The following is a 14,280-nucleotide window of genomic DNA, read 5'->3' as shown; positions in this document are numbered from 1 at the left end:
AGGCAAAAGAAACTGCCTCCGAAGAAACCAGATATTGGATTAAACAGACAAAACTTAGAAGAAGACATTGTAAATATGTTTTAAGAACAAAAAAAAAAAAAAAAGAAAAAGAAAAAAGAAAACCATGATTAACTAAGTAAGGGAAGATACAATGAGAATGTCTCATCAAATGAAGAATATCAATAAGGAGAAATTATAGAAAAGAACCAAATGAAAATTCTACAGCTGAAAGGACAGGAAATGGAATGATACATTTACTAGAGGGGTTCAACAGTAGATTTGAACTGGCAGAAAAAAGAATTAGCAAACTTGAAGATAGACTGATGAGATTATGCAATCCAAAGAATTGAGAGAGAAAAAAGAATGAAGAAAAATGGACAAGGCTCAGAGAATGGTGGAACACCATTAAGCATACCCATTATATGCAAAACTGGAGTACCAGAAAGAAAAGAGCAAAAAAAAATTTGAAGAAATAATGGCTGGAAACTTCCCAAATTTAATGAAAAACATTAATCTAAATATCAACAAACTCAATATAGGATAAGCACAGAGATCCACAACATCAGAATAAAAATGCTAAAAGCCAAAGAAAGAAGATAATTTCAAAAGTGGCAAGAGATAAATGACTCATTATTTACAAAGGAACCCCAATAAGATTGACTGACCTATAACCAGAAATAATGAGGCCAGAGACAGCAGAATAACATATTCAAAGTGCTCAAAGAATAAAATCTGTCAACCAGGAATTTTGTATCTAGCAAGTCTATCTTTTAAAAATGAAGGCAAAATAAATTTATTCCTAGATAAACAAAATGCAAATGAATTTGTTGATAGCAGACCCACCTTACAATAAATACTGTCAAAAATTCTTCAGGCTGAAAGCAAGGAGCCCAGGTCAATAAATTCAAATCCACAGGAAGAAATGAAGAGCACTGTCAAAGGTAATTAATGTAATTATAAAAGACAGTATAAATGCATATTTCTTCTTCTTCTTCTTTTTTTTTAATTTTTTATTATTTTTTTAAAGATTTTATTTATTTATTTGACAGAGAGAAATCACAAGTAGATGGAGAGGCAGGCAGAGAGAGAGAGAGAGGGAAGCAGGCTCCCTGCCAAGCAGAGAGCCCGATGCGGGACTCGATCCCAGGACCCTGAGATCATGACCTGAGCCGAAGGCAGCGGCCCAACCCACTGAGCCACCCAGGCGCCCCCATATTTCTTCTTCTTAACTGATTTAAAAAGCAATTATATAAAACAAGGTGTATGTAATGTGTTCTTGTGCTATAACATACTATTACTTGCCAAAAACAGTACAAAGGCAGTAAGACAAAGATGTATTAGAGAATTTATAAATACTGAACCAGCCTTGAACACCTGGTCCCACTTGGTCATCATGTATATACTCTCTTTAAACTTCATGAGAATAACCTATATAATCCAGCAATTAATTTTTAAATAATACTAAAACCCCATTACCAGCTCGGGGTTCCAATTTTAACTTTTAATAATCTCCTCCAAAATGTATACATCAAATACTCTGGGAAAGGAGGATAAAATGTCTAACTATTCTGTTTTTTTTTTTTTTTTTTAAAGTAGCCCCAACCCTGGGCTCAGACTCATGACCTTGAGATCAAGACCTGAGCTGGGATTAAAAGTCAGACACTTAATGACTGAGCCACCCAGTTGCCCCTAAAACAATTACTATTGTGTAATTAATCCTCTGAAATCAGCTGTGCCCATTTTCATGATTGCCTTAATAAGGGAGTGTAATTTATAAAAACTACAGACAAAGGATTAGCTGAGGAATTAAAGTTGTTGTAGGAAAAAAATAGTTTTAGGTGCAACCCTAAGAACCCTAGTTTTTAGTTTCACCAAAATTAAGATTGTATTAAATAAGAAGAAAAAAATAGTTTTAGGTGAAACCCTAAAAACCCTAGTTTTTAGGTTTACTAAAATTAAGATTGTATTAAATAAGAAGAGGGGCTCCTGGGTAGCTCAGTGGGTTGAGCATCTGACTTCAGCTCAAGTCATGATCTCGGGGTCCTGGGATCAAGCCTGGAATTGGGTTCTATGCTCATTGGGAAATCTGCTTCTCCCTCTTCCATTCTCTCTGCCCCCGCCCCCAATTATTCTCTCTCTTAAACAAAATCTTTTTAAAAATGAATAAAATAAATAAGTAAAAACAGATAATAATAGCCTATTATTTAATGAGTAATAAATATATGGTTTATCATTCCTCACTCACTAGAAACCTTTCAGGATCTCCCACTCCACTAGAAATTTGTTTTTGCTCTGTTGGACCTACTAGGCACATTAAGAAGACAATTAAGAGGGGCACCTGGGTGGCTCAGTGGGTTAAGCTGCTGCCCTCGGCTCAGGTCATGATCTCAGGGTCCTGGGATTGAGCCCCACATCAGACTCTCTGCTCAGCAGGGAGCCTGCTTCCTCCTCTCTCTGCCTGCTTGTGATCTCTGTCAAATAAATAAATAAAATCTTAAAAAAAAAAAAAAAAACAATTAAGACAAGAAACCTAACCTCATTGTAAATGTTTAATACTTTTCAGATCTTATGATTCTCAGTTAATTCCATTTTTTCAACCCCTCCATACCAATCCTAGAGATGCAAAATATATAGTTGATTTAAAATAGTGTGTAAATTCTACAGGTGCCTGGGAAGCTCAATCAGTTAAGTGCCTGCCTTCGGTTCAGGTCATGATCTCAGTCCTGGGATGGAACCCAGAACTGAGCTCTGTGTTCAGCAGGGGGTCTGCTTCTTCCTCTCCCACTGCCCCTTTCCCACTTCTCCTCTTCTCGCTTTCTCTCAAATAAATAATCTTTAAAAAAAAAATAAACAACCTCTTAATGTTGTCTAACTTTTAACTTAACAAAAAATTTAAAAATGTAGGGGTGCCTGGGTGGCTCAGTCAGTTAAGTGTCTGCCTTTGGCTCAGGTCATGATCTCAGGGTCCTGGGATGGAGTTCCGAGTCTGGGCTCCCTGCTCGGCAGGGAGCCTGCTTCCCCTCTCCTTGCCTGCCACTCCCCCTGATTGTGCGCTCTCTTTCTATCAAATAAATAAATAAAAGTTTTTTAAATTTTTAAAAAATGGAGGCACCTGGGTGGCTCAGTGGGTTAAGACTCTGCCTTCGGCTCAGGTCATGATCCCAGGGTCCTGGGATTGAGGCCCCCTTCGGGCTCTCTGCTCAGTGGGGAGCCTGATTTCCCACCCCTCCCCCCTCCCCCGCCTGCCTCTCTGCCTACTTGTGATCTCTGTCAAACAAATAAATAAAAATCTTTAAAAAATTTTTAATGTAAATATTTCTCAAGCTTTTCTCTAATACACAACATGTAACTAATACTACTTCCTGTCCAGATTTTTCATATTCATATTCATTTCATATTCATCTCAGTGCCATCTGTCTAACAGAAACAGGAATGGAGTTCTTTGCCTCCAGTTTTATTTCTCATGTTTAAGACTGTATCCAAAACTTACTTTCCTCTGCCATTTACTTTCCTCTCCTTTCCTTTATCCAACCTCCAGTTTCCTCTTTTTAAGATTATCTCTAGGGGCGCCTGGGTGGCTCAGTGGGTTAAGCCGCTGCCTTCAGCTCAGGTCATGATCTCAGGGTCCTGGGATCGAGTCCCGCATCGGCCTCTCTGCTCAGCAGGGAGCCTGCTTCCTCCTCTCTCTCTCTCTCTCTCTGCCTGCCTCTCTGCCTACTTGTAATCTCTCTCTGTTGAATAAATAAATAAAGTCTTTAAAAAAAAAAGATTATCTCTATAAGACAGGAGCTTGGCTGGCTTAGTCAATAGAACACACAATTCTTGATCTTGGGGTCATGAGTTAGTCCCATGTGTGGCATAGATTTTACTTAAAATGAGAAAAAAAAATGAAAACAATTTTCTCTATAAGAATGGCTCAAGAACTGCATTCATATGAGCCAAATTTCTAAAGGCTACAGAGATGTACCTATTAATTTTTAGTTTGGGAGAGATTACTGTATTTCCAAATGATTATAGCGCTTCCATAAGCATTGTACTCATTAAAAATTTTTCTCAGTAAAATCTGCAGTGGTTTTTTCCTTCCTCCTCTCCCCTTCCTCCTCTCAACACCTCTTTCCTCTCTCTCTCTCTTTACAATGATAGAATATCACATATTTTGGATAGTAACTTTTTTACTTGGAAAAGTATTAATTTAATTTGTATTATTTATCTAAAAGATCAGATGTGGCCTTGAAGCATTCTGAGAATAATATTGGCATACATTTTTTTAAGTTAATGATGAATACATTTCAATTCTGAGCTCTTAATTCCCTTCTTAAAAAAATAGCAGTTCTCATAACTAATCTTTCAAGTTTTATAGTTAACACCATCAAATTATAGATTCATATTCTACATGTTCACAAGTGACTCAAAATATTTCAAATGTGCTGAATTATACAGACCACATGAAGAAGTAGAGTAAATGTACTTTAACAGAATCTGTTAAATCTTGGAAATTTAACAACAGGGGACATCATAACATATTAATAGGAGCTGTTACAGAAAATAAGAAACAAGGCATCTCAGAATTCCCTTACAAGCTTGCTTTTTAGCTACAGGCAAGTCACTTAGCATCTCCGGGTTTACTTCCTCATCTAGAAAATGTGATCTCTAAAATTCTCCCAGCTCCAAAACTTTTATGAATTTTATTAATTAAAAAAATGATAAAAAGCTTGAAATACTCAATCTATAGAACTTGTCTAATCAAATAAATATTGATCAAGCTACAATGTAAAAGTAACAAACCATATATCTTTCTATAATTCTCCATAAAGTGGGAATATATATGTATAAAAGCCAAGTATATAGGTAAGTACACTACACTACACACCGTTGCATAACCATTGTATTAGATTCTGGGTAATGTTTAAGCTTAACACTGTGAGGTTAATAGTCCTTAGAATACAAGAATAATTACTTCTAAGCCATTTACCAAGTCTAATCACATATATTAATTTCATTTTTTCCATCATAACTAGTTATATTTTTTCTTAAAAATAAACAAAAGTATTTTCAATTCCTTGCCCCCAAGAAAGGCTAATAATAGGCAGAAGTAATGAGCTAAAAGATGAAAGGTCACAAACTCAGATGCGTTCAGAGGCAGCGAAGTAAATGAACTAAATGTGTGAAGTGGCTTCATATAACACAGTTGAGATTGTTAGGTCAGTGACAACACAACAGTTCACACCTTGCCTAAAGACATCCTAATTATAAAACATAAGCAATCTGGTTTTTCTGGTAGGAAAGATAAACATCTCTATCAATTTGCTTACTACCATCTCCAACACTGCCAAACTATTTTGGGTATCTGAATTCGAGGTTGAATTGAAAGAGAACATTTTTTTAAATCAAAAGGACTAAATAAATAAATAAATAAAACCAAAAGTACTTTCATAATTTACATAAATAAGAAAACTTCAAACTCAATTTTTACATTAATTCAGCACTCAACAAATAAAAATTGGGAACCAACTACATGCTAAGGCATTATCAGTATCCTTTAAGGCAAGAAAGATACTGGCATACTGTTTCTATATAGCAATGAAAATTAATTTTTTTACTACTAAAAGAATAATTCTGTACTTCAAAAAATACTTTTTAATCCAAAGATTATCCATTTACCTAGTCTATAAATCCTTTATTTAACTTGGAAGAAAATGCTTAATCAAAAAAATTGCAATAAGTGACAGTGGGTTTACTGATGCTTTTCAGCTCTCTTTAGACCTGTGAGAATATTTTTGTGACATTCTTCCCTAAGGAGTTTTATTTTTTAAAGATTTTATTTATTTATTTGACAGAGAGACAGAGTATAAGCAGAGGGAGCAGCAGAGGGAGAGGGAGAAGCAGGCTCCCCACCAAGCAGAGAGCCCAATGTGGGGCTCCATCCAAGGACCCTGAAATCATGACCCTAGCCAAAGGCAGATGCTTAACCAATTGAGCCACCCAGGCGTCCCTTATAAGAGTTTAAACTGTTGTTCAGAGAACAAAATAATAAAGGAATTATTTATTAATTAGGTGGAGTAGTAAGTATGATTAGCTGAATTCTCTGGCATTTTCAACATTTTTTTTTTTTTTAATTTTTAGTAACCATTACACCCAGCATGGGGCTCAAACTCACAACCCCAAGATCAAGAGTTGCATGCTTTACCAACTGAGCCAGCCAGGTTCCATTTACAACTAAAGCATATGCTTAGTCTCAGCAATTCTATTCTTAGATATATATACCCAAGAAAATGGAAAAGTTATGTACACAGAAACTTGTGCAAAATGTTCATAGTGGGGCACCTGGGTGGCTCAGTGGTTTAAAGCCTCTGCCTTCGGCTCAGGTCATGATCTCAGGGTCTGGAATTGAGCCCCAAGTCAGGCTCCCTGCTCAGCAGGGAGCCTGCTTCCTCCTCTCTCTCTGCCTGCCTCTCTGCCTACTTGTGATCTCTATCAAATAAATAAATAAAAATCTTTAAGAAAAAAAAAGAGAAAAAATCACATCTTATTAAAAAAAAATTCATAGCAACATTATTCACAACAGCCAAAAAGAGGAAATAACCTAAATGTCCATCAGCTAATAAATGTAAAAGTAAAAAGTGGTTATCTCCATAGAATGGAACATTATTTGGCCGTAAAAAAAAAAGAACAAAATACTGATACATGATACAACATGGATGTACGTGAAAACATCATGTTAAGTGAGAGAGAATGAGGGAAGAAAACCACATATTCTTTGATCCCAATTGTACTAGATGCCCAGAATAGACCAATCTGTAGAGACAGAAAGTGGATTTGTATTCCCCAGACACTGAAGAATAGGAAGTGAGTGCTAACGGATACGGAGTTTCTTCCTCAGGTGATGAAAAATGTTCTGATTTAGTGGTTACACAACTCTGTGAATATACTAACCACTGAACAATATACTTTTAAAAAGCTAAGCTTTATGGCATGTCAGTTACAATGCAGTAAGGCTATAAAGTATGTGGTGATTAGAGCCCATTTACTATATCTCTAAAAGAATCCTTGTACTCTGCTGAAGGGTGATAGGATCCAGTGTACCTTGTACATAGATCAGTCACCTTAAAAGCTACTTTTGAACCAAAACTTTGTTTCAAGACATCATTCTTACTGTGGTCAAAAAAAAAAAAAAAAGAAAGCAAAATAATTTTTAAACGCAAATATATTTAAAAAATTAAAACACCCAAGAAATGCAATCTATACATATGAAAAAGTAAAATATTTATATGCATAACAATAGTAGCAATGTCATTCATAAGCAGCAGTTAGTGTTTATTTTCCCCATATTTTGGTTTAACACCATAGTGGTAGTTTATTCTTTTTAGGGAAATTGCATAAGATACATATAGCATAGGATGAGTAAGTTATAGAAGATTGTGTAATTGGAAAATTAATTCCAAGTAACAATATTTCCTCTAAAAACACATTTATTATTAAACAAGTTATTTTAAACTAGTGGACAATAAAATGTGCCTATAATTTATTAAGTCCAAGATATATAGTCAACTTGCATAAAATTACATATGGCATTTTAAAAACAGCCTATTTCTAAAATATCAGTAATTCAGGCAATTGGGATTTCCACGGGAGATAAATTGCCAATAATTTACTCTTTATGATGAAAAGGTGTGCCTTAAGAACATTACAACCATGTTATTAAGAAATGCTACAGCATACTTTAAAAACCAAAATGGTAAAACATATGCATTAGGATATTCTTTTATGGGTCCCAGCCCTATAGCAACATTTCAGTTGGAGATTTAAATCTAGTTAACCACATTTCCAAATTACTTGGGTTTTTATTTTCTAGAAACATATATCACATGTGTAGGTAAGTTAAGAACTTAAATTTCCATTAAAAATGAGAAACTATCATACTGACAATGTAAAAATAAAAGAAATAAAGTACTTGGATAGTCTAGTACTTTATTAGAAATATATCCACTAACTCCACAAAAACAAATTTTACATGTAAGCAAAATACTAAAAATTTCTGATTTGGGAGAAATGAAATAAAATACAGTGAACGGTTGTGTCTTCATCTCTAACTGTAAAAATCCCTTTTGCCTATTTATTTGACCCGTCTCTATTCATGCAATTTAATGAATCCTCAAGATAATTTACACATCTTTATACAGAATTCACATCTACATCAGTAAACTGCCAGTCCTTTTATATTTTCAGTGCCTTATCAAAATATGGGTAACAAAGTTTTTCATTCTATGAGGCAGGAAGATGTTTCCTAAGTACTTCTTTGGATGATGAGGATATAGTATCTGGGAAGGACACGTCAAATTCTATTAGAAGGTCACCACGCTGGTCAGGATTTTTGGGAAACGGCAGCCCATATCCGATAATTCTTCTCCTCATTCCAGGCTTCACAATATCGTTTATTGACATAGGTATGGTTCTTCCATCCATGGTTGGCACATTAACTGAGCAGCCACACAATGCCTAAAAGAGACCAAATAAAATTAACAAACTTCAGAACTTCAAAAACTCAACAACAAAACTCGGTATAAAGGATGAAACCGTAAGGTAAAACCTTAACCTCCAAAAGCATATCAATAATTTGAAGACTTTGTCCCCTATTAAAAAAATCCCTTCAGGTCATGCATGATCAGACATAGAACAAAAGAAGGAAAGGAGAAGGGAAAGGGAAGGAAATGAAAGGAAAAAGTAAAGGTCTTCCACATTGTCTTGAAATGAAATGGAGGTTGCCTTTACAACATTCAAGATGCAGGGATGGAGCTGGACAAGAGAAGAGGGAGAAATTTAGGAGTGAGGGGAATTAGAATAAGAGCAACTACCTACTTCTTTGGAAAGAAAATGTTACGATAAGAAATACATTTTATTAGTTTAGTCAACAAATGTTTACTGAGTGCTACTATATGCCACACATTCCTTCTAGATACTGAGCTTAGGGACCATGAACACAGATCCCAGCTCAGGGAATGCTCAAGGAACTCAGAAGCAAACCAGAAATAATAATACAGTATAACGTTAGCACAGAGGTGCAGAAGTCTCTTGTGAGACAAAGAGCACCCAGCTTACCCCCCTTAGCTTCTGAGAGTACAGAATACTTGAGCTAAACATTAAACCAGTAGCGGGTTTCAAGGCAGAGTAAGGAACAACAGTGCTCCATAGTTTAGAACTCAGATGATGACATAAATGTATATAAGATAATAATAGAGCAAACTTAGGGAAATGCATAAACATTTATGGGTAGAAATCAGATTGAAAATGACCTTTCATTTTAAGCTTAAACGTCTGGACTTTATGGTAGATGTATGTGGGATCATTTAAGCATTTTTTTTTTTAAAGATTTTATTTATTTATTTGACAGACAGAGATCACAAGTAGGTAGAGAGGCAGGCAGAGAGAGAGAGAGGAGGAAGCAGGCTCCCTGCTGAGCAGAGAGCCCGATGTGGGACTCGATCCCAGGACCCTGAGATCATGACCTGAGCTGAAGGCAGAGGCTTAACCCACTGAGCCACCCAGGCGCCCTCATTTAAGCATTTTAAGCAGATAACTGACATGGCCATTTTTGCAGGATTATAATCCAATTTGAAAAATGTCTAAAAATAGAACAAATAAGGACTCATATATTAAAGCAGTATGCTTATAAATTATTTTAAATTAATATCTTTTTGGTTATATAATTATTACTCCAAATTAACAATTTTAGAAAAAATCTTATACATCGACTTCAATTACAATGCACAGCTCATAAAACATACCTATAAAATTTGAGTAGTGTAAAGCCAGTATTAGGCTTCCTAGTACATAATCTGGTTAGCACTTCAAGTTGGCATTTAAATTGTTAGTACAGGTAACTAAACTTAGAAAATATAATCTTATCCATAAAAGAGGTATAATAGTAGTACTACCTCTGAAGGATTCTTTTTTTTTTTTTTAAGATTTAATTTATTTATTTGATAGAGAGAGAGGGAATACAAGCAGGGAGAATGGGAGAGGGAGCAGCAGGCTTCCCGCTCAGCGGGAAGGGCTCGATCCCAGGTTTCCGGGATCATGACCTGAGCTGAAGGCAGACACCCAATGACTGAGCCACCCAGGTGCTCCACCTCTGGAGGGTTCTCATGAGAACTTAAAAAATAATGTGTACTAAACATTTAATAAATATTAGCTATTATTTAGATACATTCCCTAAGACTGGAGGCATAATTCTGTTTGGTTTCAGAATCCCAAGTCCTACTAACTTACCTCTCGTAAACTAATTTTAGCAGTGAAAATTATATTTGATCCATCCCTTTTAAATTTGGGGTGATCCTTATCTTTAATGATAAAAACAATGTCTGCTGGGATACTAGTTGGTGTTTCATCTCCTTCCCTTGGAAAAGTAATTTTGGTGCCTTCTTTCCACCCTTTTTTAATCTCGATGGTGAGAATTTTGTCCTCAGATCTATAACTCCTTCCATCAGGATTTAACCTTTTTCGAGAAATCTTCATCCGTTTGGTACAACCAGTATATATTTCTTCAAGTGATACTCTAAGTTCATGAATAACCGGAGGATCTTGTTTGATGCGGGAAGGCCCCACAGAATTTCTGTCTCTTGGATATCCGTTCATGCTGAATCCAAAAGCACTGAAAGGATCTCCATCTACTTCCATTTCATCAGACTCTCTACCACCCGCCATCCGTCTTCCAAAGAATATTTCAAAGGGGTTGGAACCTCCAAAAAATGCTGCAAATGTGGCATGAGGATCGCCATGGAAAGTGTACCGGAAGGTACCTCCCTGTCCATCAGTGCCTCCTGCTCCTCCTTTCAATCCTAAACGAACAAATAAACATGATTAGGAAAAAGCTTGCAACTCTTGAAAGTGAAACCTGTAAAAACTGTATTACTAACAAACTTTGGCCAACTTAGGCTACAATCTATTAATAAATTGGCCAGAAATGCCATTAGGACTAAATGCAGAACAGTTACCTAACTTTTGACCATTCCATCCTAAGGTCAACTTTTAGCTTTCAAATTCTTCCTCCAAATCCCCATGTTTAGTGACAATTTATTCCTGAGTCTTTGTTCCACTGGTAAATAAAATAAAGCCAGAAACTTCTTATCTCATAAACTACTGGTTGGACAATCTAAAGCGTATAAATGTAAGTTTTCAAAAGATGTCAATTGAAATAGGTCTTTGGTAATCAATGCAAAATGCATGACCTAAATCGTTAAGTGCCATTATAATCAGTGAGCATAATCAACAATATAAAATACCATCTTCATACTAACTAGCTTTATTTCAGTACTTTTACTGAAGAGTTAATTAAAATGAACTCTTTCTGTGGCAGAAAGGGAAAAAATTCTAATAATAGGACACTGTATGAAAAATGTTTTTTTAGACTCCAAAATTATTATCCCTATTCTAGCTAACAAAATTGTTTATCTAGGCTTACCATGTAATGGCATTAATTTCAAACAGTATGTAAAAAGAAGATTAAAATCAAGCATTGTAAACCCTCTTGACATGTTAGTCCTTTGGACTGGTGATTTCTGCCTATTGTGGACAACTCGCTTCAGACACCAAGATAGTGACATCTGACCCTATTCTTTAAGGTTCGGGTAAGTAATATGTAGCTCACAAGCAATCACATATTTGAATTAGCATTTTCTGTTACATACCAAAGCAAGGTTCTATTAAAACCCATAAAACATTAGTAAGTGATCTTTTAAGGGATCAATACTGGCAAGGATTTATATCATTACAGCAGTAGCAAAGATTGTGAATGACTGTTACAGGAGTTCCTGACAAAGGAAACAAGCAGGAAGAAAATATAAAAATCTTAAAACTGTGATAAGTCCTAGAGATTAAACTAAGCGATTCTAATATGTTCAAATAGTAATTTGAGGGCAGGAAATATATTTTAATTCATTTTTGCATTGCTCACATATACAGGGTGAAAATGATAGGTGCTTGTATTTATTGAATAGAGAATGAACTAGTTCTTAAAGTCTATTTAAACTTTAAAAGGTGTCTTGAGTATCAGGATAGAAAAGAGGCAAAAGCAAAAGCAATATAGAGTATAATATATAGCAATATAAATATAAAGTATAACCACACATACACATTTGAGACTTAATAATAAAAAAATTATACTCAGCATGCTTTCAAAGAGACTTAGTTTTGTTCTATTTGTCTTCTTCTATTAAAAGGTATGCTTATATTCTGTGTCATCCAACAGTCTCAGCTGTTTACATTTTTACCTTCATCCATGAACAGAAATCTGGAAAGACCAAGGAAAGTCTAATAATCTGTAAACTGTCAAAATATGTATTAAATGATATATCCAAAGAGCAGTTAGGATATCCCTTATAGAAAGAGAATGACCAGCAAAAGCAGAACAAGGACTTTTAACATGCAGCTCATACAAATTTCTTTTTATATTTGACAGAGAGAGATCACAAGTAGGCAGAGAGGCAGGCAGAGAGAGAGGAGGAAGCAGGCTCCCTGCTGAGCAGAGAGCCCGATGCGGGACTCGATCCCAGGACCCTGAGATCATGACCTGAGCCGAAGGCAGCGGCTTAACCCACTGAGCCACCCAGGCGCCCCAAATTTCTTTTTATAAATTTTAGCAGTTCAGTTATAACTCCAAATGTTAAAAAAAAAAAAAACAAAAAAAAAAAAGCTAGAGATAGAATTTTACAAATGATAGCTTAGGTATATAATTCAAGGTCATGATCAATGTGACTAAACCAATGCTTAAATTACTTCCATCATTTCATTTTTCATCCCACAAATATAATAGAGTATAATAGTTTAACAGAGAGTTAATAACATAAATTGAGTAAATTAGCTAGCCCAATCTCACTCTCTACAAGTCAATATCTAAATGTTTTGGACTTATGATAAATTCATGAAAAGAAGGAATAACATTTTAAGTTTTTTTATTATGGGTTTGGGTTTTCCCTAAAACCTTTTCCCTCCTCTGCCAAAATTGGTAACTCAATCAGGATTACAGAGTCCCTGAGAAGAGTTACAGTCTGAATGACATTTATCAAATCTGACGTGAAGGCTCCAATGAAACTTTGACGTTTTCCTTGACACTAAACAGTCAAGTACATAGCTTAGATAAAGGACAGACTGCTATATAATGACTGCAAAAAATTCTACCAAAAGTCACAACAATATAACATGAATTATTATGCAAGGACTGCCTTGCCTAGCACTTGAATTGTACCAAGCATTTTATCAACCATACAGTCAACAGCAGTTTTGACTGCTTGTGGAAAATTTTTAATATTCGATTGGATTCCCTCTGCTCTCCAAAATGTTTTCTAGACACCATCATCACTTTGCGTGTCAAGGAATATGCTCTAGAATCAACATTTGCCTATGCTATAGAAAGACTGCTATTATTTAAAACCAACCAACCAATTTGCAATCCAAAAATAAATATATGTTCGGTATACAATCTATAACCATGATTTCCACTAGTTAGTTGAAAGTGTGTCAAAAGCAGCAGCACTGGAGAAGAATTAGGATTTAAAAGAAAAAAAAATTAGGATTTTAATAACTCTTACTTTAAGGAGATCTGATATGTAAAAATCTATAGATTTATAGCAAGACATACAGAGTTACTAGCATAATGAGATCCTTTAAGCAGCTTTGACTCACAAAAATCCAACTTATTTTTAAAAATACATAGTTGGTTAACTATGTAAACTAAAGAACTAAAGAAGCAAGCTGGTATAGATTAATAGACTGAACACAAGTTTGATCATTAAATACTACCTTTCAGTATTTCAGTATTTAATAAAAGTTATTGAGTAAACTATAAACCAAAAAAAAAAAAAAAAAAAAAAAAGCGGGGGCATAAAGAAAAAGAAATGTTAGAGAACTAGGATATTGTAAGGATGTGTTACTAAAAATTTTTTTTTCAATCTTTTAATGCAAACTTCTGTTCATATCCACTGAACAATTCAGAACTAAACCTCAAACTTTCTAGGAGAGACAGGTTCAAAATCCAATTTTAAATTTATGTAGTTGTTATTTTTTTGTTTTCAAATGGTTCAAGTATGGAGAACATTTCTCCCTTTTTAAAAATAGCTTTATTTCTTATATACTGTAAAATTAACCCATTGCAAAGATATAATTCAGTGATTTTAGTGAAGTTGTAGAGTTCTGCAGCCATCATCGCAGCCCAGTTATAGATCATTTCCATCAACCCGACAAGCTTTCTTAATTTCTATCTGTAACTAACCTCTGCCCCCACTTCCA

At 35.0% G+C, this 14,280-nt stretch overlaps 1 protein-coding gene across 2 annotated transcripts in view; it reads right to left on the bottom strand.

Moving 5' to 3' along the window:
• Positions 1-7,186: 7,186 nt before the first annotated feature.
• DNAJB4 (DnaJ heat shock protein family (Hsp40) member B4) overlaps positions 7,187-14,280 on the bottom strand; it is a 45,300-nt gene continuing 38,206 nt past the window's right edge. For both annotated transcript variants that reach the window (XM_013059228.2, XM_004758140.3), the window contains exons 2-3: positions 10,267-10,835; positions 7,187-8,496 (exon numbers count right to left, since the gene is read on the bottom strand). In XM_013059228.2, coding sequence (XP_012914682.1) covers positions 8,263-8,496; positions 10,267-10,701 — 669 coding nt within the window. In that variant the 5' untranslated portion in view covers positions 10,702-10,835 and the 3' untranslated portion in view covers positions 7,187-8,262. The remainder of the gene's footprint in view (positions 8,497-10,266; positions 10,836-14,280) is intronic.

Source organism: Mustela putorius, unplaced genomic scaffold, assembly GCF_011764305.1.
Source record: "Mustela putorius furo isolate JIRA1106 unplaced genomic scaffold, ASM1176430v1.1 tig00003853_pilon_pilon_pilon, whole genome shotgun sequence".
NCBI classification, from domain to species: domain Eukaryota; kingdom Metazoa; phylum Chordata; class Mammalia; order Carnivora; family Mustelidae; genus Mustela; species Mustela putorius.
Note: the sequence above shows the minus strand (reverse complement) of the source record. Positions and strands in the feature narration are given on the sequence as shown.